At 38.8% G+C, this 26465-nt stretch overlaps 1 protein-coding gene across 1 annotated transcript; it reads right to left on the minus strand.

Moving 5' to 3' along the window:
- Nucleotides 1–1890: 1890 nt before the first annotated feature.
- LOC101155101 (bromodomain testis-specific protein) lies at nt 1891–19253 on the minus strand. Its single transcript, XM_004068256.5, has 21 exons — nt 19124–19253; nt 18516–18655; nt 16070–16275; nt 15790–15927; nt 15398–15518; nt 15186–15307; nt 14337–14687; nt 14123–14251; nt 13291–13488; nt 13039–13214; nt 12645–12955; nt 12441–12536; nt 12227–12370; nt 7642–7697; nt 7382–7547; nt 6183–6256; nt 3849–3909; nt 3669–3775; nt 3145–3338; nt 2327–2531; nt 1891–2236 (listed from the first exon to the last, which is right to left on the minus strand). The coding sequence occupies exons 3-21, from the start codon at nt 16262–16264 to the stop codon at nt 2171–2173; spliced, it is 2910 nt and encodes a 969-aa protein (XP_004068304.1). The 5' UTR covers nt 16265–16275; nt 18516–18655; nt 19124–19253; the 3' UTR covers nt 1891–2170.
- Nucleotides 19254–26465: the final 7212 nt, after the last annotated feature.

Here is a 26465-nt window from a genome sequence, read left to right on the forward strand (position 1 = left end):
TCCCCACTGAACTGAAAATGAAGAGATGTGCAGCCTGTTTTCAGTCTTTTGAATTAGTTTCTCTTCATTTTTAATTCAATTGTTTACTCGATCATCAGGTGGAGCTTACAGAAGCTCCTACTTCGCTATTTCTCATCATATGAATTATTAAGAAGCAAACTGTCAACAGGTTTGAACATTTATCCTGCCACCCACTGGATGAAATGATCACCGTTATGCTTATGGCCTTTTAAAATACTACAGGGAATGCTGTCCAAAGCACTAAACTGTAACAATGATGTGCAGAAAATAAACGAATAGACAGATTCAACTATAAGACAAAGAATAAAACACAGCAACATCGATTCATTTCTTGGTAGAGTTAAATACTGAAAAATACTCATGATGAAGCCCATTTAAATCAGCAATCACATGAGTGAAGAGGGATTTCTGGTCCTCTGGTACGAATACCTGTTCCTGAACATGAAGAAGATCTTGGAGATTGTTCTGGAATACACTTCCTGTCTGTATGCATCTCTGAGGAGATGGATGCATACAGATGGAAAAAGAAGAGCTGCACCTCATTTCTGGATGTTCACGTCCCACAGACCTCTTCTACTCCCCCAAGTCAGGTTCTGTGGTCAAAAAATGTATTTACTTCCTACATAAACTGAAGACAGCCAGAGCACCAGCCTTTTGGTGCAACTTTGCTTTTTCTTTGTTTTAGCAATGCATTGTATTTTGCGTCCTGATTGGCGGTGGAGCCATAATGCATCTATAATTCCAAAAAAAAAAAGTCAAGGGCTTTGCAGATTTGGTCTATTTCATGTTTTTCCTGTGATATTCAGAGGTTTAGTGGGACTAGCTGTTTTTTTCTTCTTGATTTCTATCCCATCTTGCTCTAAGAATACTGCCCCCTAGTGAGCAACGTGGGAAACTGGGCAATTATTCCAATTTAGTTTTCTTCTAAAGACACTCAGCTTAGTTCACGCTCCTCCCACTGACTGGATGTGTCAGAATCCCTGTTTTGCTATTTTCAAAGTTTCCACTGAAGTCATGATCAGAAGCAATTAGTTTAAACAAAATGTTCTCACAAGAATCAGTTTGACTTACCGTAATTTTCTCTAAAATGAGCTCGCGGAAAAAGAACTCGTATTTCATTTTAAAAACTTGTTTGTTAATGTGCCAAAGGTGAAATATTATCTTATATATGTATATAGTAACTCTGAAAGGCTTAATCACTCCTGCAGGTCGGAGTGGTCTTCTGCTGGGTACTTGGCGTGCAGCGGGGCCGGTACCGGCGTTTTGATCGTAGAGAGAATTTGCGCTGTGTTTAAAGGCATCTATACCTCAGAGGATGTGCGAGTGACCGATCTGCATGTCAATAAGAGTCACATACTCATCGGTGAAGTTGATGGTTCACTGACAGATTTAAAAATATATATTTTAATGTTTTTGTTTATTTTTGATGGCCCGCAGTCTACCCACATGTTGATTGATAGACGTAAAGAGCACCTCTGATGCAGGCCCTTTAATACAATTCATTTTCCCAATATTCTCACACTGTCATGGTCACTTTTTTACCACCATGTATGTAAATGTTGTGTCATTTTATCTTCTTTCGGTTTAGCCCTTTTCTTTTTTTAAATTTGCTTCTGACAAAAGTTTCTGTAGATGTCTAATATCAGATTTTAATTTTGAGAAACTGTTTGATTCAATTAATGCCCAGATTTAAATGCTCAGACTTTTTTGTAAGTGCAGATAGTTGTTTTTCGGTTTCATAATTGTTGTGTGCATTCATGGAAGCCCATCTTCATCAGAACTGTTTCCGCCGGTGAGGAAGATTATGAGAACAGAAGATCCATTCATAAACCTGCTTTCATCCTGTAAAAGAGTTCAGATCATCAATAGTTTTTCTGGGACACACAGAAAAACATTTATTTCACTTTTTGCAGCTCCATTTACTGATGGTTGTGCATGTGATACAGTGAAAAACAGATTATTATTTTTTTACATAAAGACAAAAACACACAAATAACGAATCTATACTGTGACAATTCTAACAAACAGAACAGAACATTGAACAAAGTCTAGTGCATGAACTGAAAGCACTTAAACTGACTTTTTCCAGCGGCTCAAATGGCAGTTCAAATCGAAAGTTGAAAAAAAAAAGTTTTTTTCAAGATGAGTGTTAATCCAGACTCAGCTCAAATGAGGTCATGATGTCCCACTGCATAGTCATGTCAAAACCAGACATCTGTGGAAGGAGAAACCAGAGAAGCATACTTACAATGCGGGTCATCAAACAAAAAGGGAATGTTTCAGTTTGAACGTCTGCAGAACTTACAGCCTCCTGCCTGCGACGTTCTTGCTCTTTTTTTCGGGCCACTTCTCTTGCATTTTCTGCAGAGGACCTCGGGGTTAAAGGCTGCATTTCCACGGGAAACTTCTGCTGCTCGAGCTGCTTCAAAGCTTCTGGACGAGCTCCTGAGCAGCTCTTCTGCAGCACATCGGGCCTGTCAGCTGGTTCTTCAGCACACGGCCCCAAAAAGCTGCGATCAGAAGAGCCGAGTTACTGGAGCATAGTTCACACCCATGTTTTTGAAATGATGGCATTTTCCATCACTTCCATGGCTCCTAGAACTGGTCTGTAACAAATAATTGTGTATGTGTGTGTGTGTGTGTGCACATGAATGGGACCACATTGACAATTATTTAAGGAAAAAGAGAATCAACTCAGTAAGGTTCTTCACTGAAATTACTTTGTTTTTGTAAAGAATGTAAACTGCAGTTTAAACTGCTCAATAAAAACTACATATTTTTGATTGACATGGAAAAGAGTACATAAAGTCTTCATATGCATCTTGATTTGTCACATTTTTGGCACACTTTTTCAGATGTATTTGATTAAAAATTAAGAATCAACCAATATTTAACTCACAACATGAAATGAGAGACATTTTACACTTTGATGCATTAAATGAGCTTATTTAGTGGTTGGAAAGAAGCGTGTTTTCATTTTAATGAATGATTCCATCACATCTGATGGAATCACGGTTAAAAAAGAACAATGTTTCTTCATTCATTTCCACACTAATGGTTTCAGTTTGTTCAAAACATCTTGATTAATCAGCAACAGTTTAACAGTATTTTCAGTATAACCACCTGTTTTGTTCAGAAGTCTCCGTCTTGTCATTTTCGTCCATCAGTTTCCTCTTCAGTTGTTTCTTGCGCTCCTCCTTTTCCATCGCCGCCTTACGGAAGAGCTGGAAGGTTTCTTTGGAAGACTTGATCGCAGTTGGAGCAACTGAGATTTTCACTAGCTTCGCCCACGACTCAGCATTTTTTAGACAAATATCCTTTGGAAAGACAAATAATAATAATAAACTTTGTTTATAAAGCACTTTGCATACTTTAGTAACACAAAGCGCTTTACAAAATAAAATATCCTTTATTTTTAAAAACCAAAACAAAGACATTGGTTTTTAAAATGAATAAATGAATAAAATGTATTAAACACACACCGTAACCTTGACCCCAACAGAAATAAAAATAAATAGGAATAGAAATCTGAATTGATACTGATTTCCTGTGTGTGCAACTCTAAATTTACAATTAGACTCCTTTGGCCAACATAAAACTTTAAACTTGTGTAACACTTTCTGGAATAAGACATTTAGTTGAACAACCTTTTTAGGGATTTGAGGCAGTTCCTCTTCACCAGAGTCATGTCCTCCATCAGTCTGAGGGCCACTCATCAAAGGAGTGTCAAGAAAATCCTCAGTGTATCTGAAATCTAAAAACAGACTTCTTTTAAAGTAAAGGTTAAGATTAAGATTGAGATTTTTAAAAAGTAGGAGTTGACGTACTGCAACCCGTTTCATCTTTGGAGTGTAACGGTGTGTCTCTGAGGGGGGACAGCACTGAAACCTGTTGAAAAATAACATTTAGTTTCAACCCAGAATATCCTTCATCACCACCAACTTGCCTTTATGGGAGGAAAGGGGCTGTCTGCGGGCACAAAAGGTAGGCAAACCTGTATGGGGCATGCAGGCGACACGCACAAAATACCAAGGTTGCCTGGTGAGCCAGTAGGGTGAAATTGTTCATTCACTTTTTTTCTACGGGAATGCTGCAGACGTTAGGTCTGAACACGACGCGCAGGGGTGAGTAAGAATGAAGTGGGTGATGCGCAGGCTTGGTGTACAAACTTGTCTGTTTTTTCCCCCTCACCCAAATACTTTGCACTGCGCAAGCACATACAGTGCCTTGCTGAAGTATTCCGCCCCCTTGAACTTTTCAACCTTTTGCCATTTGGATCCAGGTCTGGACTTTGACTTGGCCACTCTAACACCTGGATATGTTTATTTGTGAACCATTCCATTGTAGAGTCTTTCTTTATGTTTTGGATCATTGTCTTGTTGGAAGACAAATCTCCGTCCCAGTCTCAGGTTTTCTGCCAGAACGATCCTGTATTTGGCTCCATCCATCTTCCCATCTATTCTAACCATCCATCCTGTCCCTGCTGGAAGAAAAGCAGGCCCAAGCCATGATGCTGCCACCACCATGTTCGGCAGTATCCAAATCCGACTTTAAACTTCTCCACAACAGTATCTCGGACCTGCCTGGTGTGTTCCTTGTTCTTCATGATGCTCTCTGCGCTTTAAACCTCTGAGACGATCACAGAGCAGGTGTGTTTATACGGAGACTTGATTACATACAGGTTGATTCTATTTATCATCATTAGTCATTTAGGTCAACATTGGATCATTCAGAAATCCTCACTGAACATCTGGAGAGAGTTTGCTGCACTGAAAGTAAAGGGGCTGAATAATTTTGCATGCCCAATATTTCAGTTTTATATTTGTTAAACAAGTTTGAAATGTCTAATAAATTTCGTTCCATTTCATGATTGTGTCCCACTTGTTGTTGATTCTTCACAAAAAAATTAAGTTTTATATCTTTGTTTGCAGCCTGAAATGTGGCAAAAGGTTGAAAAAGTTCAAGGGGGCTGAATACTTTTGCAAGGCACTGTATGCAGTTCATGTACCGTAATAAGTGCAAGCTCCGTGAGTGCAGCCTGACTGTTGGAAATTAGGAGACGAGGTGCTTAGATGGGGTTTGTGTGGGCATCCTAAAGGCAGGTACCAATCACTCAAACACCCTGTGTGTGCGGCATTCACACACAGTCAGTGAAGGGCCAGTACTTTGACCTCATTAATGACTAGAGCGCGGCGTAAGGGCACAAGTACGAGCAACACCAGTTCATAACAAGTGTGCGGAACTTACATTTGGCTTCAGAATAAATACTTCATGATACATTTACAGCACTCAACGCAATTGTATGTTTTTATTATCATGATACGAGGTTCAAAGAAACTGCAAGACACCCCGTGCACTTCTCCTAAGTGATGCAAGTGACCCAGGCTATAGACAGGGCTCAACTCACACATACCATTTTTTCCACACTATTTTTTTTTATCCTAAACTTAAAAAAAGAAAAAAGCTGTGCGCCTAATAATCCAGAGTACCTTTTGTGTGCACCATGTTCCAAAATCTGTAAAAATGTTTTTGTGACTTTGGGAAGCGCCTGCTCGATTGACTGTAGGACCATTTCTGGCTGACGCAGGAGCGGTGAGTGCACGGATGAGCGCGCCGTCACAAACAGGGATTCTGGCAAGGACATTAGATTTCTCTGAGCACTTGTCTTGGGGTTCTAGCTCTGTACTGTGTGGGATTTGGCATGGAGTACACTCTCCGTCCTGTGCATCGCCTGCACCTGAAGTCCAAATTAATATGTGGAATTTTTTCCATGATAGTTTGTCTTGCGATACCCATAAAAGGGATAGCCAAGCTCCTGGGAAACAATGTGGCTGGCGGTAAAGTTGAGCCACATCTCGAGGTATTGCAGTAATCCACCTTTGTACAATCTAAAACAGAAAGATCGGCAAAGCATTTCAGAGCGCAAGCTGTACCAGCCCTACAGAAAGTACGCAGAGAATTTGTCTGACAGCAATCCTGTGTCTGCTCGTTCAGGCAATGATCGTGTGACGAAGCCAAGTGCTGCAATTGAGAGTTTTTTCCCCCCACACAGGTGACAACTGCAATTGAGCACACGTCTGCTTGCCGTGCAGAGATCCAGTCAAACTTTACGCAAATGTTTTTCTAGTACGTTTGCTGCACGTGACTTGGCACAGAATTACCTCAAATCTGGCAGAAGTCCACTCCGGAATAATTTCAGGAGATGGAGCCATGGGAGACAAAAGGGCTGAAAAATCTGTTGAATATAGAAGGAATCTCATAAGTATTATAAACAGAAGCTCATAAAAAATATAATTCAAAGATGCAACAAGACAGTCTTACAAAAAATTACTGAATGTTGAAAAATAAAAACTTTCAGTCAAAACAAAAATCTGATGCATTTTTTTTAGATTATTCTAATATTCCTGTAAGCAGATTATTTGATAACTTTTTATTTTTTAGAAAATATGTTTATCTGATGACAAATAAACAAACGTGGATTTCACCAAGATAAGGATTTTCCCTGCATGGATCGTCTTTGGTGCAATTTACTCACGTTTTAAACGTACAAGAACATTCTGACATTTTTTCAATAAATAAGAATGTGAAACTAAAGAACAAAGCTTTATGAAACCCTGAAGTCTGACCTCAACTGTTTTCTACTTTACATCAAAGAAGCAGCAGAATCCATTGCAGACCTAAACTCCCACAATGCCACAGCTCTACATCAAACTGTAGTCTCCTAATGAGCTAAACACATGCAATCCATCTCCTTAAACAATTTCTTCTCTATTGATATTTAAACACCAATGATGTGAAAGCTACTTCTAAACTGGACATTCTGCAGATTACTTGCTTTTGTCATTTAAAATGTAATCCCATTACTTTACAATGGTTGTGTCTCAGAATTGTCAATCACTGCAGTTTTACTTTTAAAGCTACTTTTATTACAAATGCCTATAGAAGTAAAACATAATAATAGAAAGTGATAAAATAAAGCCTTGTAGACGAAAGGCTACAATATGATACCGTAATGATTACTTTGTCTGTCTTCTTGGCTTAAGTTAATTTACTCTATAAAGTAGAAAGCTAGTGACCCAATTCCCTCAACAAAGACCAACAATTAAAACTACAAAGGTCATTTGAAATGACATCACCTGCCCTTGCACCACAACAAAAAATAACCTTTAGCTCTTAAAACACGGGACTTCTAAAGAACACACAAAAAAACAAGTTTTGGGTCTACGTATAAAACTTATCAGGAAATTTGGCTCAATAATTTAGGTTGAAATAAACACAATAAAAACACAATAAAAGCTCAAAGTGACTGACGAAAATACAAAGTAGATTCAGTTTTGCACGAATGGAAAGTTGGGATTACCTGCAGGAGACAGAATCAGGTGGTCATACTTGTCTACATTGGGGCATAATGGGCTGCACTCTTCTGCTCCAGTGGTCTGATTGGAAGAAAGAGCCTGAGATGTTCCTTCTGAAGCTTTCATTGAGTCCTTGGTCTGGGTTTTCAAACTACTGGTTTCACAGATGGCCTATATTATCAGAAGGTACAACTTTTTTAAAGATTTCCCCAAACAGGAAGTTTCTGAAACACTTACACCAAATGGAAAATGTATTTATATTTACCCTCGGAGTCACTTTTTTGTGGGACCCTTTGAAACTTTGCTTCTTTGGTTTTGGGCCTGAAAATACAAAGAGATTTCATTGTGAATCCAATTAGAGCATCAAAATAGAGGGAAAAAAAGAGCAAAGAGTAGGAAGAAAGCAAGGATCAACATGTCAAAAAGTTATTCATTTAAAAAAAATGCACCTTTAAAAAACTGAACAATTTCTGACAAATATTAAAGATGCTTTAACAATCAGAAAATAAACTATAGATCATATTTCTATAATAACGAAGAGCTCTATGTTGATTTAAAAAAACTAGTGTTGTTTATAGATCTAATCGTATTAGTGATGGGGATTTGGACTTGAGTAGCACGTAAAGAGACTTGAGATTGTTGACCAAGGTCTGTGTCTTTTGAATTTTGTTCATTTGCTTATATATTTTTTTACTCATATTCATGTAGTTGTTTAAAAGTAGTGAAGTATTAATTTGGGACAATAAAATTCTTATTGTAAATATGAATCTTAAGACCTGAGACTTAACTTAAAAAGCAAAAGGAACGTGTCTGAATTGCATCCAAACACATCCACCTCAGATTTATTACATTAGAGAGCTCACATGAATGTAAACAAATACAACACCTGAATGAGCCACATAGAGGGTGCAACATTTTATTAGTGCTCGAAAACAACATTTTTATTAAAGGACCTATTCATGGGAAGAGGCCCACACCTGAACAGAGGTGGAGCAAGAGAGTTAGTGAAGAACCTCCTCCACGCTCTGGGGCATAGAGGCCAAGGCCCTGAAAAGGCAGTAAGGAAGGACCGAGCCAGTGTCCCAGGAACCACAGCACAACGGCAACAACAACTACCTCCACTACCACCACCGGTCAAAGACTTGGATCCGGCAGCACCAGCACCACAACCACCTCCATCTAAGGACTCAGCTGCACCAGCATCACAACAACCACCGCCAGCTAAGGACCCAATCGCAGAACCACAACAACAACCACCAGATTTGGCCCCAGAAATACCACCATCTGACCAGCTCTGGGCGCCCCCTGCTACATCTACTCCCAGTGAAGACTCACTTTCCTTTTCATCCCCCCCACTTTCACCCATGGCCCTACCTAGCCATTTTGATAGCCTGATTAAGTCAGGAATTAAGATGGCTCCCCTAACACCTGTGAGCCTCACACCACACAGGAGCTCTCCTACCCCTCCAGCGCCCCCTCCACATCCTTCACCCAAAGTCCCTCCAACACGGCCTTCATCCAAACCCCCTCCAACACGCCCCCTCCGTCGTTCACCCAAATCCCGTCCAGCTCCCGCTCCTCCTGGTCCATCACCCAAACTACCCTCAACTCGACCTCCCCTGCGCGCCTCTAGACGTGCTATCCCCCAGAGCTAGGATGAAACGGGCCCCCAGTGTCCTAGGAAAGGTTATGTCAAACTGGGGCCCTGTGATGAACAGCTTCCTTCTGGTGCTATACCTGTAGTTGCACCACGTAGAATGCAAAAAAGGGCAGTTAGACTGTCCAATCACAGAAATCTAGTTGATATCCCTTGCAAGAAGGTTTTGACCAGTCCCAAGGAAACTAATCTTAAACTTGCTGCACTCAATGTCAGATCTTTATGCAACAAATCATTTTTAATCAATAATCTTATCTCTTCTTTTAATCTTGATTTTATGTTTTTAACTGAAACATGGCTTGACAAAAACACAGGAAACATAGTTCTAGTTGAATCAACTCCCCCAAACTACAAACATGAATCGGAAATACGAGAAAATAAAAAGGGTGGAGGCGTTTCTGCACTGTTTAGAGATAATATAGCAACCCACAGACTATCATTTGGTGTGTTTTCATCATTTGAGTATGTGTCCTTTAAGATTGAGTTAAAACAAACTCCTCCCTTACTCTGCATAGTTATGTACAAACCTCCTCAGCACAGCCAAAGTTTCATTGATGATTTCACTGAAATGCTCTCAGTTGTGTGCACAGACTTTGATGGTCTAGTCATTACAGGTGATTTTAATGTTCATGTTGACAATGTCAATGACAAAAATGCAAAAGAGCTCAATGGTGTCCTTGAAACCTTTGATCTAATTCAGCATGTGAGTTGCCCCACCCACAGCAGAGGGCACACTCTGGACCTGCTCATCACAAGGGGGGTTATTATTTACAATGTCAGTGTGGTTGATGTCGCCCTCTCTGATCATTTCTGTGTATTCTTTGACCTGTCTGTTGCTCCCAAACCACCGCCTGGCCTTGCAGTTGTCCAGGGGAGACAAATAAATGAGAGCACTAGGGCACAGTTTGTAGAAATGATAAACCCTGAAAACGTCTCTGGTGCCAATGTTGATGAAATGCTGAATGCTGTTACTTCTAGCATCTTGAATGTTCTGGATGCCATTGCCCCTATGAAGGTTAAATTGAGAAAACATAGACAGAAAGCTCCCTGGAGGAACGATGATCTAGTCAGGGCACAGAAACAACAGTGCCGCAGAGCTAAACGACAGTGGCGTAAGTCAAAACTCCAGGTTCATTATGAAGTTGCAGCAGCAACTCTCGTGTCCTGTTCACAACAGTTAACAGATTAACTAACCCTCCAACCCAGCTACCAATAGAACTAGTTTGCACACCTAAATGTAATGAGTTTGCTGTATTTTTTAATGACAAGGTTCAGGGCATTAAAAAAGCCATCAACTCCACAACACATATAACTATCGAACGGCCACCTACTCACTCTAAGCTGACTCACTTTGTACCTGTCACTGACCAAACTGTCCAAAAGACCATCACCCGTCTGAGCTTGTCTACATGCTGCCTTGATGTGTTACCCACTAGATTTCTAAAGTCTGTCCTGAACAGTGTGTTGCCATCAATTACTCAAATAGTTAACATGTCTCTTCAATCTGGAATATTTCCAGAGGCCTTAAAAACTGCAGTCATTAAACCTCTCTTGAAGAAGAGCGGTCTTGATCCCACTGTACTGAATAATTACAGACCTATCTCTAATCTGCCATTTTTAGGAAAAGTCCTTGAAAAAGTTGTCTACCAACAGCTCACTGATTTTCTCTTATTAAACAATTCATTTGATGTTTTCCAGTCAGGTTTTAGACCCCATCATAGCACAGAAACTGCTCTTATCAAGGTAACCAACGACATCCGCCTGAACACTGATGATGGCAAAGTCTCTGTCTTAATCCTGCTAGACCTGAGTGCTGCCTTTGATACTGTTGATCATGGGATCCTTTTGCACAGACTCCAAGACTGGGTTGGCATCTCTGGATCTGCCCTAAGTTGGCTCAAGTCTTATCTAGAAGACAGGAAATATTTTGTTGAAATTGGGAGTTGTGTCTCAGACTACATGGCCTTGACTTGCGGTGTGCCCCAGGGATCGATCCTGGGACCCCCTCTGTTCAACCTCTACATGCTGCCACTAGGGCAGTTAATACGCAGTAATAACATATCTTATCACAACTATGCAGATGATACTCAGATCTATGTGTCACTGACAACAGGTGAATATGGGCCGGTGGATTCACTCAGCCACTGCCTCCAACAGATCAGTGCGTGGATGCAGAACAACTTTCTACAGCTAAACTCAAACAAGACTGAAGTTATTATTTTTGGCCCACAGAAACAAAGAGAAAGAGTCAGTAGCTACCTTCATTCTCTGTCTCTTAAACCCTCAAATCAAGTCAGAAACCTAGGGGTAATCATGGACTCTGACCTGAACTTTAACAGCCATATCAAGTCAGTAACATCAGCGGCATTTTACCATCTGAAAAACATTGTCAAAATCAAAAACATAGTGTCAAAACCAGACCTGGAGATACTTATTCATGCATTTGTCTCCAGTAGGTTAGACTACTGTAACGGCCTGCTCACCGGCCTCTCCAAACGAGCTGTAAAACAGCTTCAGTACATCCAGAATGCTGCTGCTCGAGTCCTGACCAGAACCAGGAAGTATGATCACATTAGTCCTGTGCTCAGGTCTTTGCACTGGCTCCCTGTACCTCAAAGAATAGACTTCAAAGCAGCTCTGCTTGTGTACAAGTCTCTCCATGGCCGAGCACCAAAGTACATCTCTGACATGTTAGTGCCATATGAACCATCTCGTACTCTGAGGACCTCAGGGGCCGGCCTCCTGTTGATTCCCAGAGTCAGAACTAAACAAGGGGAATCAGCGTTTCAATATTCTGCAGCTAAAATCTGGAACAGCCTCCCTGAAGTCGTAAGACAGGCCTCTTCTGTGTTCATGTTCAAATCTAGACTTAAAACATTTCTGTTCAGCCGTGTATATGACTGAAAGGTCCTATCTGCACTTTTCTTTCCTTTCCTTCCTTTATTTTTAAATCATTTTTCAAATTTTTTCTTTTCTTTTAAAGTAAATTTTACGTTGATTTCAATGATGTATTGTGATTTTAATGCATTTTTCTGTTTTGTGAAGCACCTTGAATTACTTTGTGTACGAATTGTGCTATACAAATAAACTTGCCTTGCCTTGCCTTATTATGCGTCCATTCAAATAAAGAAATTGCAATGTAGCAGAAAAACAGCAGCAGTCAGGAGGAAAAAAGGAAGAACCAGGAGCTGACCTGAATCAGAGTAACTGCTGTCAGAAGAACTTGAACTTGTGCTGCTACTGCACGTGCTGCAGCCGAGACTGGAACTGGATGAAGACCGGCTGCTGTCAGTGAGCCATGGAAGGTCGTCAGAGTCAGAACACGCCACAACGTTGGCTGCAAACAAAGACAAAACAAACTGTCAAAAAGGTGTTACCATAACAACCCAAAATTCAAGCCATCTTACCTGATTTTCTGCTGATGGATAGAGGTTCACTGCTGGCAGATACTGACTTACTGACATGGTTCTGTATTTGTACTCCTTTGGGCTTACGTTGTTTACCTAAAGTGGGATCCAAGCAGGTTGTGTGTCGACATGTTTTTTTTGTTTCAAAAATGAGAAAAAAAAAATCAAATAATTTCAGAAAACAGAAACAGAAGTAGAGCTCACTTAATGAGACAAATCTGTCCTTGCTGTTTCCACTCTTGCCTCGCTTCTTCAGACACTCTGCAACAAACCTCTGCAGGACTGTGAGTGTGGAGGGCTTCACCATGTCAAAGTCAATCACAACATCTTCTAGATTGGACTCCTGCAAATAGGACTCTCTGCTTTTGATGATGTTCAACAACTCGCCCAGTTTATCACCAGGCAGCATGTTGATGTCAGACTTCAGCTGCTTCTTCTCCTGGTAGGTCACTGGTTTGGATGAGATCTCATTCTCACTTTTTAGAGGGACTCCAAAAGAGGTTTTCCCTCCAAGTCTAGATGTAGAGAACACGATCTTATTTCATACTAAACACAAATCCTTCCAAGATTTAAAGCATGGAATGGAGGGAAAACTTACAAAGACAAGGTTTTGCTGGCGGTGGATTTTTCTACACCGGTTTTAGATTTTATACATTTCCTTTTTAGTTGAGCAGCATTTTTTCCTTTCAGTCTTTTTTCCTTTTTTTGCTTCTCCTTTGTTTTCATCAGGGGCTCCTGGGTCAGTCTGGCAAGCTGAGTGCCGACAGCTTTCAACTGAAAATAGAAAGTTGTTCCATTTCCCTGAACAGTTCTATGAAAAACTAAATGTGGCCTGTATGTGAGTACTAACCCGCTCTTCTAGATGAGCCAGCTGCGTGTTGACTTCCTTAGATGAGCTCTCCTGCTCTGAAGGACCTTCAGTCTCAGAACTTGCTGAAGTTGACAGACTTCCGACTCTGTCGGCTTTCCCAGTGTCACCTGGCTGACGAGACACAGGGCAACCTTCTGGTTCTTGGCTCATTTTCATGTAGCGGGCCTCAAACACTTCCTGTTTCAACAAAGATACGGCTCAATTACTATTTATTGATCATTATCGGCTTATTGGTTTCTCCTGGCTCCTTCCGGACTCAAGCTTCATAAGCAATCTATTTGAGAGGATCTGATCCAACACTTTAAATAGCAGATGTTACCTGTTGGTAGCACATTTGCATTTAATATTTAGATATTCAAAGTACAAAATAATAAAACTATGACTATTTTGTATGTATAATATATTTGGGCATGCCATCCAAAAAAAAACAACACATAAACAAAAATATTCTATGATAAACACAGAACAAAAAAGGTCTTTAGAAGCTGCTCTTTAGCATCAAAACAGCTCTTTTTAAAGTTTCTTTTTAACAATATTTAGGTGCAGCTTGAATTTTATTAGCTAAATTATCATGACAGAATTTAGTGGACTTTAAAGTTCCAAGGTTTGGGTCTAGATATAATTAAAGTCCAGTTATGTTGGGAAAGGACTTCCAAGTGTAAAAAAAAAGGGGGGGGGGGGAATTCTTGACTTTGTTGAATGAACAGGTCAAAGATTTAATCAAGATCTGTCAGAAACACCAGTACAAGTAAAAAAAAAAAAAAACACATTCGACAGAACAAGTCAAATCAAACAAAAAGAGAAACCGTGCCTGAAGCTTTCTTGCCATGTACACCACCCCATGTGATGGAGGATTATATCTGTAGCAGTTGGAGAACATGAGTCGGACGTCAGCTGCAAATTCTGTTGCATTTGTATACTCCTGATGGTCCATTTTTTTCTAGGGAAAGAACATGTGAGGAAGACATCTGCAGAAACAAAAGTCTGTGGGTTATTATTAATGAGCACGATAAACGCTGGTTTACCTTGATGGTGCTCAGGTCCATAGGCTGCTTGATAATGTCATGGTAGTCTTGTAAACCCAAAGCAATTGCGTCCACTGGTGTATAAAAAGGCCATGCGTATGCACAGTGCCTCTTCGAAAGCATCTCTTTAAGAATGTTGTTGCAGTCTCTCAGCTTCTCGGTCAGTCTGACTCTTTTGTCCTCAAACATGTCCAAGTTTTTCTTTGGAGGCTTGACGGGCCTTCCACTGCCTGTCCTGGAGATCAGTGGTATAGAAGCTGAATGTTCTTCAGCAGCAAATTCATCTCCTCTGGAGAGGGTGGCAGTCACAGGGGTCCCCGATACCATTTTCTTCTTTAAACATTTTTTGATCTGAAGGAAATTTCCAAAATATGAAAAACAAAGTTGAGCGGGGAGTTGCTACGTTTTTTTTTTTCCCCAGAAAAGATTTGTCTTGGTGGTGCAAGAAGTGATCGTCAGACAAGTCAGGTCAGGTTAAAACAATGAAAAGTATCTTATGGCTGGCGTTTGAACATTTACTGTAAATTCCCCCAAAAACATTTATGGTTAATCATAAGTAGATTTTTCTCTTTAGCCTTTACATAATAAACTCCCAAAAGAATGAATGACCCATCTAACAAACGCTGCTAGAAAAAGCCCCCAGCCTCACCGAAGAAACTTTCATCAAATAGTGAATTGATAGAACTAACTGTGTTCCAACAGTGCATTATGAGACAACTATATCCAAAACAAACATTTTGGCAAATTTGGCTACTTCTTGTCTGCCTTTTTATGTCTAAAACCCTGTAACCTTGCAGAGAAAACTTAAAGAATCCACAGTAAGCATTCCTAAAAAGCTTTAATGCTTACATTTAATGTTGAATCCGTTTGTGCACAGAGGCGAGTGGGAGTGTTAAGATGAACCCCATTGGAAAGGACTGTAGCCTCCTGAAGAGCAATCTCTGACACAACGGGTCTCTGTTTTACAGGCTCTGCAATAAAAGAGACAACAAATAAATAAATAAATGAATGAATAACTACATAAATATACTTGAAAACTCTCCTTTGAAAAACCAATAAACCTTCTTTTTCAGGCTCATCTTTGGGGAGAGTTGCAATGACTTCTTCCTTGGGCATTTGGGAGACTTTTTGCAAGAAAATCTTTTCCAGGGTCTGGGCCATAAAAACAATGTCATCTCCAGGCTGCAAAAGAACAGATTAAAATGCAATTATCCTTAATCGCTATATAACAATTTAAAATCCTTATATTCTTAAAAGGAATTTGTTGGAATGCATCCTATTTATAAGGCAGTATATCCTCACAGCTAAAACTTTGCTTTTATCAGTCATACAATAATTAAACGGTCAGAAATTCTCAATGGCAGACTGCAATACAAACGTTCAGATGTGCAGCACAGGGAATAATATTCAAACAAAGTGTATTGACCCTAAAGGGCATATGAGATGGTCCTACCCGGTTGTACACATAACAATTGTTGAACATGGTGCTGATGTCTTTTATGCATTCATTTGCTTCCCAGTAATATCTATTTTTCAGCCGCTGCATTACTGTGCCCAGATCCATTGGATGTTTGATGAGTTTATAATAATCCTGAAAAACAGTCAAAGGTTTTTAGTTCTGAATTATAAAGAAGTGCACAAATTGGTTTCTGTCATTCAAGGACAAAAAAGTAAGGTTGCAAAATCAATGAAAATAGAATTGAATGTGAAAAATATGCAGTTTTATCACTTACAGGGATGCACAGCGCCACTGCATCAACTGGCTGCCGAAAAGGCCAGGAATACTGATGCCTCCATAAAGCTTTGATCACCACTCTCTCCAGATATAGCAGCTGATTGGTTACACGACCAGGCCTCTGGGGATGTGTAACTTCGGGTGGAGGTGGGTTTTTTCCACTCACAGTCGAACAGACATTCACATCAGACATCCTGAGAAACACTGCATGGAGAACATTTTGCTGAACCTTCACCCCAAATGAACTTGTGTGAGGAAGATGGCAAAGGAACAGCATTGAAAAAAAGGATTTGATCAGGCACAGTCAAAAAAGGTTTTCTTCAGTTCACTTTACGAGTATTTGTAAAGCTTTTGCTTTACAAATATCTGTTAAAGGGCCTGTATCATGCTACTCTTAAGGCTTTTCTAGTACTCAATATCCATATATATGATAATTTATTACCTTTAGCACACAAAATAATTATTTGTTTTAATTAAATATTAGATATTTTCCTAAACTTTTTTTTCCAATCCGGAAGTAAGACGACTCAATCTCTGAGACACCGCCTTTCGCTCCGTGTGGGTGACACCCATTTCACGAGGTCAACCTAGATTCCGTTTTGGCAGCGTGTCTGCATCTCCACCACGAAAACAAACAACGTCCAAACTTTGGAATGAACATGACAACCTGAAGCAAACCTTACTTGACAAATGAAAGTACAAAAACAACACTGCTTCAATCATTATCTTGCGTTACAAACAGCCGGATGATAAAAATAAGACATCAAAAGTAATTGAAATCAAAGAAAAAGTACTGATCATGTGAAAAAGAGGTAAGAAGACAAAGCTAAAGCTAAAGTCCCACTCCAATCATCTTTTGATCTACTGTAAAAGCGTTATCTGTGGTCTCTTAAGTATGAATAGTTCATCTTTAGCCCAAATAAAAAAATCACCTGTCGTTTTCTTGGATTGCTGAAGAGCGGCAGAACTTCACCTCTGAGTTGTGGGTGGGACTGTTGACACATTTTGGCCTGATTTCCCAACATCCCTTTGTTTACACTACCCCCCACTATCTTAGAACCCCTCACACACCTAGGCTAACATTAGTGGTGCAACAAAAATAGCGGGTAATATCAGAGCTATCCAGCCATAAAGTTTTGAGCCACATAATCAGCTTAAACGAACAAAAAAAAAAGTACTTGGATTCATTTATCTGCAAGGAGATGCATCGGAATGGAGCGGAGAAGGACTGATAATGATCTACTAAACTAGGATTCTTTTTTTTTTTGCAAGATTAACATTGAGAAAAATGTCTATTTTTGCTTCTGACAATGTTTCACAACTCATACTTAAGTCTATTTCTTGAATATTGAAGCTCACTAAAGATGCTAGTCAATGCTTTGGTCTGCAAGACTAAAGAGGATAACAGTAAACAGAGCAACATATACTAACCAAAAAGCTAAAAAACAAAACAAAAAAAAACCCGACTAATTCTGCTATAGAAAAAAATGATTTTATTTAAAATGTCAAAATGCTTCAGAAAAAGTACATTTAACTAAAAATGGAAAAACAAAATGACCACAAAATTATAAATATAGCTAAAGTTAATACTTTGATTTGGTTGAACAATAAATAAACAAATAAATATAGAGACACATGATTTGATTAAAGTGCATACGAATTTGCTCAGTTGTTCAAAGACAATAAAATACAATCTCGTTTGTTGAAAGTTGCTCCGAAGTTGTAACTTAAAAGTAATTTGAAACAATAGAAGTTGTCAAAGTTGCTTAGAATTTGAAAAACTATTTCAAAAAGTGAGCAAAACGGATGTACAATTTAGCAAAAATCAAACGTTGGAAATAGCTGAAAGTATACAGATGGTTTTGTGTTCCGAAAAATCAGCATTGGTATTCATTATCCTCGTGATGTTTACATCCGACACGAAGAGCCGCGGAACCTCCTTTACACACCAATTAGCTAACTACAGCTAACCTCAGTAAACTGCGTCACCATAATCAGGTAAGTCAGTGCAGCAGCGGGAAGGTAACAGCAGCAAAGCCAGAATCACCATTTGTGATGACGCCAATGGCTAGAATGCGAATTAAACATGGTTTGAGGAAAGTTTCAAATGCTTAACAAGACCCATCACAATTTCAGCTAGTTATGGCTTTTTGCGATAAGTAATTTCAGATATTCTTAAAGAAGAAAAAACAAGAAAGTTGTTCAGTTTTATTATGTCAATAGTGTTTTAAATAATATGAATTATAACTTTTTAATTTCTTAGCGGGGCGCCATCTTTGGTCCTTCAAAAAAAAAGCTAATTTAGCTAACGCTAGTGTCAGGGCTCGTCACCCAGAATAAAAACTAGCTAGAAAAACCCCCAAATTAAAACAAGTGTTATTAATTATTCTCAAATTTAAGTATTGAATCAATATAGTTATGTGAAAGAATTGGCATCACTTTACCGTGTAACTTTCCCAAATAGCACCGGTTCGGGAGTTGAAATCATGGGTAACGGAGGTTTCAACGGCGACCACCTTCCAGTTAAACCTCTTTCCTGGAGGCGCGCGGGCAGTTCTGTCAGTCCCTGTCCGCCGTTTATTTCCTGTCCGCAGGGGAACGGGAGTACAAAAAAAAAAATCATTTTACACAGTAAAACATCCCCGATCTAGTTTTGTGTATTATTCTGGAACACCTTGATGAAGCTTGATTGTTCGCAGTAAAAGGCGGTACCCAGAGGTTTTTCCATAGAACATCGTCCAAAATGAACCTAAATACAGTCTGGTTTCATGTTTAAAATTTCAGTTTGGAAAAAGGCTTTCCATTTGGACTTATTTTCAAACTTTCACATTTATCCTCATCCAAAATAATTAGCCTAGAAGTGTTTTTTTTAAGTATAGCAAGTATTATAAACCATGTCTTTGTTGTGTAGGAAGTATAATAACTTTATACTTTTCAGACTAAACTGTAACATTTTTAATTTACAATATAATATTTAAAAAGCATAGGCTAAGTATATTTGTAGTACACTTAGAGGGTAACTAAACAGTAGATCAACGTTTTGTTTATTTACTTGTACACATGGGGCTTTAGAAATAATGACTTGTGGTCCTTGCCAATCTTTTTGAAAATTTAAAATAAACTGATTCCTGAAATTATAGTCTATAACCGCCTGTGTGCTGCCCCCTAGAGGCTGAAACGATGTGGACACCTTTTGGTGAAGGTACATTCTGAATGTCCCTAGAAATGCATCATTTTCTGAAGTGTATTTTAACAAATCACAAAAAAGATCTGCTTCGTCAGTAGTTATTTTACTTTTTTGTGGTTATGCTGAGAGCTTTTTCATCAAAAGAAAAATAAATCTCCAATCCCTTCTACATACCTTCTCACCAGTTCAAATCTAACTTCATTTTATCAGTCATTTTTTGTGTGTAAGAATAATCATCTTAAACACACAAAGCATACCCTTCATTATTTTCTTTGAAAGAATGTAGTATTGCATGCAAGCATGCTACACTAGAAAACCTTTTAGGTTCTAAGAATATTCACTTAAGGTTTTTGTTGTTGCTTTGCTCCGTGTTTGAGACGTGTAAGTAATAAACAAATAAGTAAATGAAAGTAAAATGGATTTTTTTACCTGAAGTCGGTGAGGAAAAAAGTTAAGTGTCTTTTTTCTTTAAATTTACACTTAGAACTTAAAATTTGCAACTCTGGCATCGACTGAAGCACATCAGTCTCTCCGCTCACTGTTGTGGAAGTAGCCAGCCATCTTTATACATTTGTTTATTTTTCATAAATGAGCAAAAAAAATAAAAAAATAAACAGATTCCCCAGTTTATTAAAGGCACTCTAACTCATCATTTTCAGAGATTTTGTTTGGGTTAAAAAAAAAAAAAGACAGGATATAAAGTGGTGGACAAAATTGTTGGTACCCCTCAGTTAAAAAAAGAAAGTCCACAATGTTCACTGAAATGACCTGAAACGTTCAAAAGTAACAATAAATTAAAATTGAGAGAAAATCAAATAATCAAAATCAGCCATTACTTTTGAGTTGTTGATTAACAGAATTATTTAAAAAAACAAACTAATGAAATAGGGCTGGACAAAAATGATGGGACCTCCATAAGAGACTGAGACCTAATTGCCCAGGCGGTCATGATGAACTCAGGTATGTCCTTTAATTGACATCACAGCTGTTTTCCAACCCATAATCAGTCAGTCTGCCTATTTAATGGGAGTCAAATAGTCACATTGCTGTTTGGTGAAAAGGTGTGTACCAAACTGAACATGGACATCAGAAAGTGAAGGAGAGAATTTCTGCATCTGCACAGGTTGTCTTGAAGTTGTTCAAGGTAAAATAAATCTCCAGATTATCAAGGCATTCTGTATAGAAATGTGCTGCCTAGTGTCAGAAAACTTGGTCTCAGCTGCAGGTCATGGGTCTTCCAACAGGACAACGATCCAAAACACACGGCCAAAAACCCCCAAGAATGGCTGAGAGAAAAGCATTGGACTATTCTGAAGTGGCCTTCTATGAGCCCAGATCTGAATCCCATTGAACATCTGTGGAAGGAGATGAAACATGCCATTTGGAGAAGACACCCATCAAACCTGAGACAACTGGAGCAGTTTGCTCATTAGGAGAGGGCCAAAATATCTGTGGACAGGTGCAGAAGGCTCAGAAACCGTTCAATTGTAGTGATTGCCTCAAAAGGTTGCGCAACAAAATGTTAGGTTATGGGTACCATCATTTTTGTACAGCCCTATTTTATTAGTTTTTAAAAAAAAAATAATTCTGTTAACCAACAACTCAAAATTTAAATTTCAATTTATTCTTACTTTGAACATTTCAAGTCATTTCAGTGAGCATTGTGGACTTTCTTTCTTTAACTGAGGGGTACCAACAACTTTGTCCACCATTGTACATTTTTTGATTAAAAGACAAAGCCATACAAAGTTTAGTTAATAAACATAATTGTAAATTGAAACATTGATATATTTTTTTAAACCAAATACTGGTTGGGTGGGTGTATGGTCTGGACTGTTTTCACAATAAAAGCAGTACCATAATGGTACTCTAATGATATCCTGTTGCAACAGTCATTATCATGCTCAAATATAGTTGTTTGATATTTTTGTCTTTGGGTCTTTTTCATTTTTTCCTTCATGTTTTGAAAGTGTAATATAGACTTAAGAAGCTTTTTCTTGTTCTTTGAAGCCTATTGTGATCTTTGTCCAAAGATAAGTCGATTTGAAGACTATTGTTACTTAAAATGGTCATAATTTTTTATTTTATCTTTCATATTTCTGTTGTCCCCACCATAGTAATCTTTTCAGAAAAATACATTTATGCTTACTAATTTATGTGCTCCCTTTGACTTATCGGCCAAACAATCCTTCACTCCTTGTTTGCAATGTACCAACATCTTCACATGGTATTATTCTTTTATAAGAAAAGATCAATAAAACAAAACTTCACTTCAAACTCAAGGAAAACAGGATTCTAGATGTGAAGAAAAAAGCGGTACAACATAAAATAGTAAACATAAAAATGAAATCATCTTTGACTGAAAATGACAGAGCTTTCCAATTGTTAATAATTTATTTTGGAAAATGCTGGCGTGACATGCGAATTGTTAGAACTGTGAGGGACAATCAGCTCATTGCAAATGTTCAATAGAAAGATTCTCAAGTTAATTTAAAAAGCATTCATAGTGCTTTTTTGTCCAAGAAACATAAACAAATCTCTCAAATGTGATATATGGATTTCTTTTATTGTTTTGCTAGATTACCTTTTTTTTTTACAATACAGAAAAAAAGCACAAAAATACTAAGTTGATGGATACTGTAACTGTAATTTAAAATGAGTACATGTAGCTTGACCCTCGTCTGCAGGGTTTTTCAAGGTCCTGTACAGGCAAGATCAAATCTTAGCTGAAAATATACTCAGGAGTGTTTCCTGTCCTCTTTAGACCTCTCTGTGTACCTTTGAGCAAAGGTTTTGACCTTTGCTGCCCCAGTGGAGTTGATAAGTGGCTCCAGGAGGATGTTGGTCTGGGCTGCTCTCAGGTATGAATGTGGGAACTTGGAAAAATAGAGCCAGCTCTGAACTAACCTATCCTGCATAAATAAAGGTAAATAAAAACGAATGTAAGACTGCAGGAAGAGTCGAGCATCATCACTAAATCTTGCAGGGTCATGTCTTCAGAATGAATATTTCCAAATGTTGCTTGTTGATCTGAGGTTGGGTTTCCAGGCTGAGATGCAAAAATGTGACATAAGTCACATGTACCTTTGTAAATGTTTGTAGAAGTTGTACTCTAAGAGGTAGTTGTACTGCACTGTGCAAAAAACACGTCATTTTCTCAGATACATTGAATTGATCTATTTTGACTAGTGTATTCTAGGATTGCACAATATTTTTACTTTACTGAAATTTTTTGCAGAATTTAAGTCCATTAAATTGACCTGGCTCATCATTATGAAACATTCTGGTTCTGTTTGTGTCATTGACATTATGGAGCCACAAGATGGCAGCAAAACTCACAGATTTGTCTTTCCTCTGTGATGAAACTCCACTAGGAGGTTGTTTTTGAACGTATAACCCTTGTATACTAAGTTTAGCATTATAGATTCTCTTTATTTCTTTGAAAATAAAAATGGAAGGTTCAACCTCTGAAGAGTTTTATGTCACAAAGATACATTTGATCATTTATATACTGGTAAATATTTAGAAGTAGGACTAATGAAGAAAACCTTGGGCTTCTATAAGGTCAAATGTTGTCAAATCATTTTCATAATGGATTTCCGTTAGAAATAATAGGGTAAAAAATAAAAGAACATTGTGATAAATATATCATTTGTTTTTATTTATTTATTCTTAACTCTGAGAAAAGCTGAACAAACAGATAGGCGCTGAAGGCCTCTTGTGTCGGACAGATTTTCCTGTTACCATAAGGGGATATGAATCGTTTGACACACGAGGTCTATATTTATATAAACCCCTTTTGTAGTTGAGGCTAAACTTTATTTATATTCTTGTTGGACTGGATAGGAAAAAAGAACAGAGAAGGTCAGAGTGGGATATTAGAGATGGGGGTAAGGGTCCAAAAGAAAGGGGAGAAAAAAGGGGTTTACAGAAGTTGGAGGATGATTAAGTAGGAGGGGGTAGAATAACAAAGCAACAAGTTGCTGGAGGTTTATCATCATTACTGTAACATTTAGTCTGGCCTGTCCACAGACACACTCATCAACGCACTCAAAAATAAGTACCTGCTGGCTCCAAAAACCTTCACACACATACATTTTGAACACAATACCAATACAGCTTACATGCACATTTGGTATTTCATCTATGTGCATGATTCAAACTCTAAGAAAGCTGTGGATGAGTAGAACTATCCAAAAGATGAATATGAACATCAGAGTTCCAATAATTTGACTGTCTGAGAAGGCTCATTAGATAAAAGTAACACACTCTTGAGAATCAGTGATGCAGGTCAGTTAAGCTTGATCCTCTGATGACATTGCTGTTTTATCAACACACAATGGGTCAGGTGGGACAGTGTTATCCCTTTTTTGAGCAGAAAATCGGCAAGGTTGCAGATTTACCCTTCACCCCCAGTCTTTGTAATGAGGTTGATCAGCTTCCCTGAGTCTCTGACAGAGAAACTGCAGACCTGCTTGTTAGCTATAGCTGTATGGTTCAAACACCAGTTGTCTTGGGGAGTTGTCATGCTGGGATGCCCACTTAATTGCCTGACTCTGATCCCCTTCATTATGTGGATCTCTTGGTTCAGTTTGAAGATAGAATTATTGCTGCATCTGTTTTGGAACAACAACTTCCAGTTGTACACAGGTCATTGCACAGGTCCTCCCCATGCCAGACAAATGCAACATGTCGATTCTTGATGTAGACACCTGCTGACAACCATGCCAAAAGCTTAAACCAAGAGTCAATTACAACAGCAAAATAAGTTGTTTTTCATTGGCAGATAAATGAAAAAATGATTTTGATTGGGTGCAACACAAAAACTGAGCTTTGCTGCTCATCCCACAAGTCTGTGCTCACAAAACTTTCTTTCTTCACAGTGAAACCATTGATATCTGAATATGGTAAATATTTAAAGACCCACTTTGATGAAAATTGACTTTTTGGAGTTTTCATAATGGTCTTGTTGCGTTTTTCTCATGGACATGTATAAAGAAAAAAATAAGCGTAATCTTGCATTTCTAAGTATTTCTTTATTCCCATGAATCAGGACTTGACTTGACCTGCTAGACCTGAGTGCTGCCTTTGATACTGTTGATCATGGGATCCTTTTGCACAGACTCCAAGACTGGGTTGGCATCTCTGGATCTGCCCTAAGTTGGCTCAAGTCTTATCTAGAAGACAGGAAATATTTTGTTGAAATTGGGAGTTGTGTCTCAGACTACATGGCCTTGACTTGTGGTGTGCCCCAGGGATCGATCCTGGGACCCCTTCTGTTCAACCTCTACATGCTGCCACTAGGGCAGTTAATACGCAGTAATAACATATATTATCACAACTATGCAGATGATACTCAGATCTATGTGTCACTGACAACAGGTGAATATGGGCCGGTGGATTCACTCAGCCACTGCCTCCAACAGATCAGTGCGTGGATGCAGAACAACTTTCTCCAGCTAAACTCAAACAAGACCGAAGTTATTATTTTTGGCCCACAGAAACAAAGAGAAAGTCTCAGCAGCTACCTTCATTCTCTGTCTCTTAAACCCTCAAATCAAGTCAGAAATCTAGGGGTAATCATGGACTCTGACCTGAACTTTAACAGCCATATCAAGTCAGTAACATCAGCGGCATTTTATCATCTGAAAAACATTGCCAAAATCAAAAACATAGTGTCAAAGCGAGACCTGGAGATACTTATCCATGCATTTGTCTCCAGTAGGTTAGACTACTGTAACGGCCTGCTCACCGGCCTCTCCAAACGAGCTGTAAAACAGCTTCAGTACATCCAGAATGCTGCTGCTCGAGTCCTGACCAGAACCAGGAAGTATGATCACATTAGTCCTGTGCTCAGGTCTTTGCACTGGCTCCCTGTACCTGAAAGAATAGACTTCAAAGCAGCTCTGCTTGTGTACAAGTCTCTCCATGGCCGAGCACCAAAGTACATCTCTGACATGTTAGTGCCATATGAACCATCTCGTACTCTGAGGACCTCAGGGGCCGGCCTCCTGTTGATTCCCAGAGTCAGAACTAAACAAGGGGAATCAGCGTTTCAATATTCTGCAGCTAAAATCTGGAACAGCCTCCCTGAAGTCGTAAGACAGGCCTCTTCTGTGTTCATGTTCAAATCTAGACTTAAAACATTTCTGTTCAGCCGTGTATATGACTGAAAGGTCCTATCTGCACTTTTCTTTCCTTTCCTTCCTTTATTTTTAAATCATTTTTCAAATTTTTTTTTCTTTTCTTTTAAAGTAAATTTTATGTTGATTATTTCTATGATGTATTGTGATTTTAATGCATTTTTCTGTTTTGTGAAGCACCTTGAATTACTTTGTGTATGAATTGTGCTATACAAATAAACTTGCCTTGCCTTGCCTTGCCTTGACAAAATAATGCAGATGGAAAAAGTTTGTATTCATGACGTAGAAATGTTGAACCTGCAACGGCAAGCCATAAGCTTCCTGCTCCACTCTATTCTATGCATCCACTTGCAGGCAAATGGATTCATGTATGTCTTTGTCTGAGCTCGCATCTGGCTCAAAAAAGCAAAAAGCTGCAGTATTGCTTTCCATTTTTGTTGCACCGCTAATGTTAGGTTGAGGTTGTGAGGAGCTGTAAGCTAGTGGGAGAGAGAGAGAGATGAGAGAGAGAGAGAGAGAGAGAGATGATGGGAAGTGAAGCCAGGCTTACTCCATGCCCAACAATCCCACCTAGAACTCAGAGGCAAATTTCTAATGAACTACTGCTGCTCTGCAGAAACTAAGTCTTAGAAAATGACACTGGATTTATGATTTTGACTAAAAATGGCATAATCATAAAAGACCATTGGTAATGCTTCAAAATTAGATCAAAGGATGATCAGAGTAGGTCTTTAAAGGGCCTATACCATGCTATTCTTAAGCTTTTTAGAGTCAACTATATCCATACATATATATATGATAAAATTTATATTTTTTAATTTTTTTTCTTACCCCGAAGTAAGACAACTCGACCTCTGAGGCAACACCTTTCGCTCCTTGTGGGTGTCGCTCATTTCATGACGTCAAACTAGAGTCGGCTTCAGCAGTGTGTCTGTGTTTCGCCCACGAAAACAAACATCCAAACTTTTGCAAAGATGGATTTGCATATTGTGTATTATATAAAGGAAAGAGTGTTTTCCCCTTTTTTTCCTTTTCTACATATAAACACAGTTTTTTTTCAGCAT

The sequence above is a fragment of the Oryzias latipes genome, chromosome 4, assembly GCF_053564925.1.
Source record: "Oryzias latipes strain Hd-rR chromosome 4, Olatipes_Hd-rR_3.1".
Lineage (NCBI taxonomy): Eukaryota > Metazoa > Chordata > Actinopteri > Beloniformes > Adrianichthyidae > Oryzias > Oryzias latipes.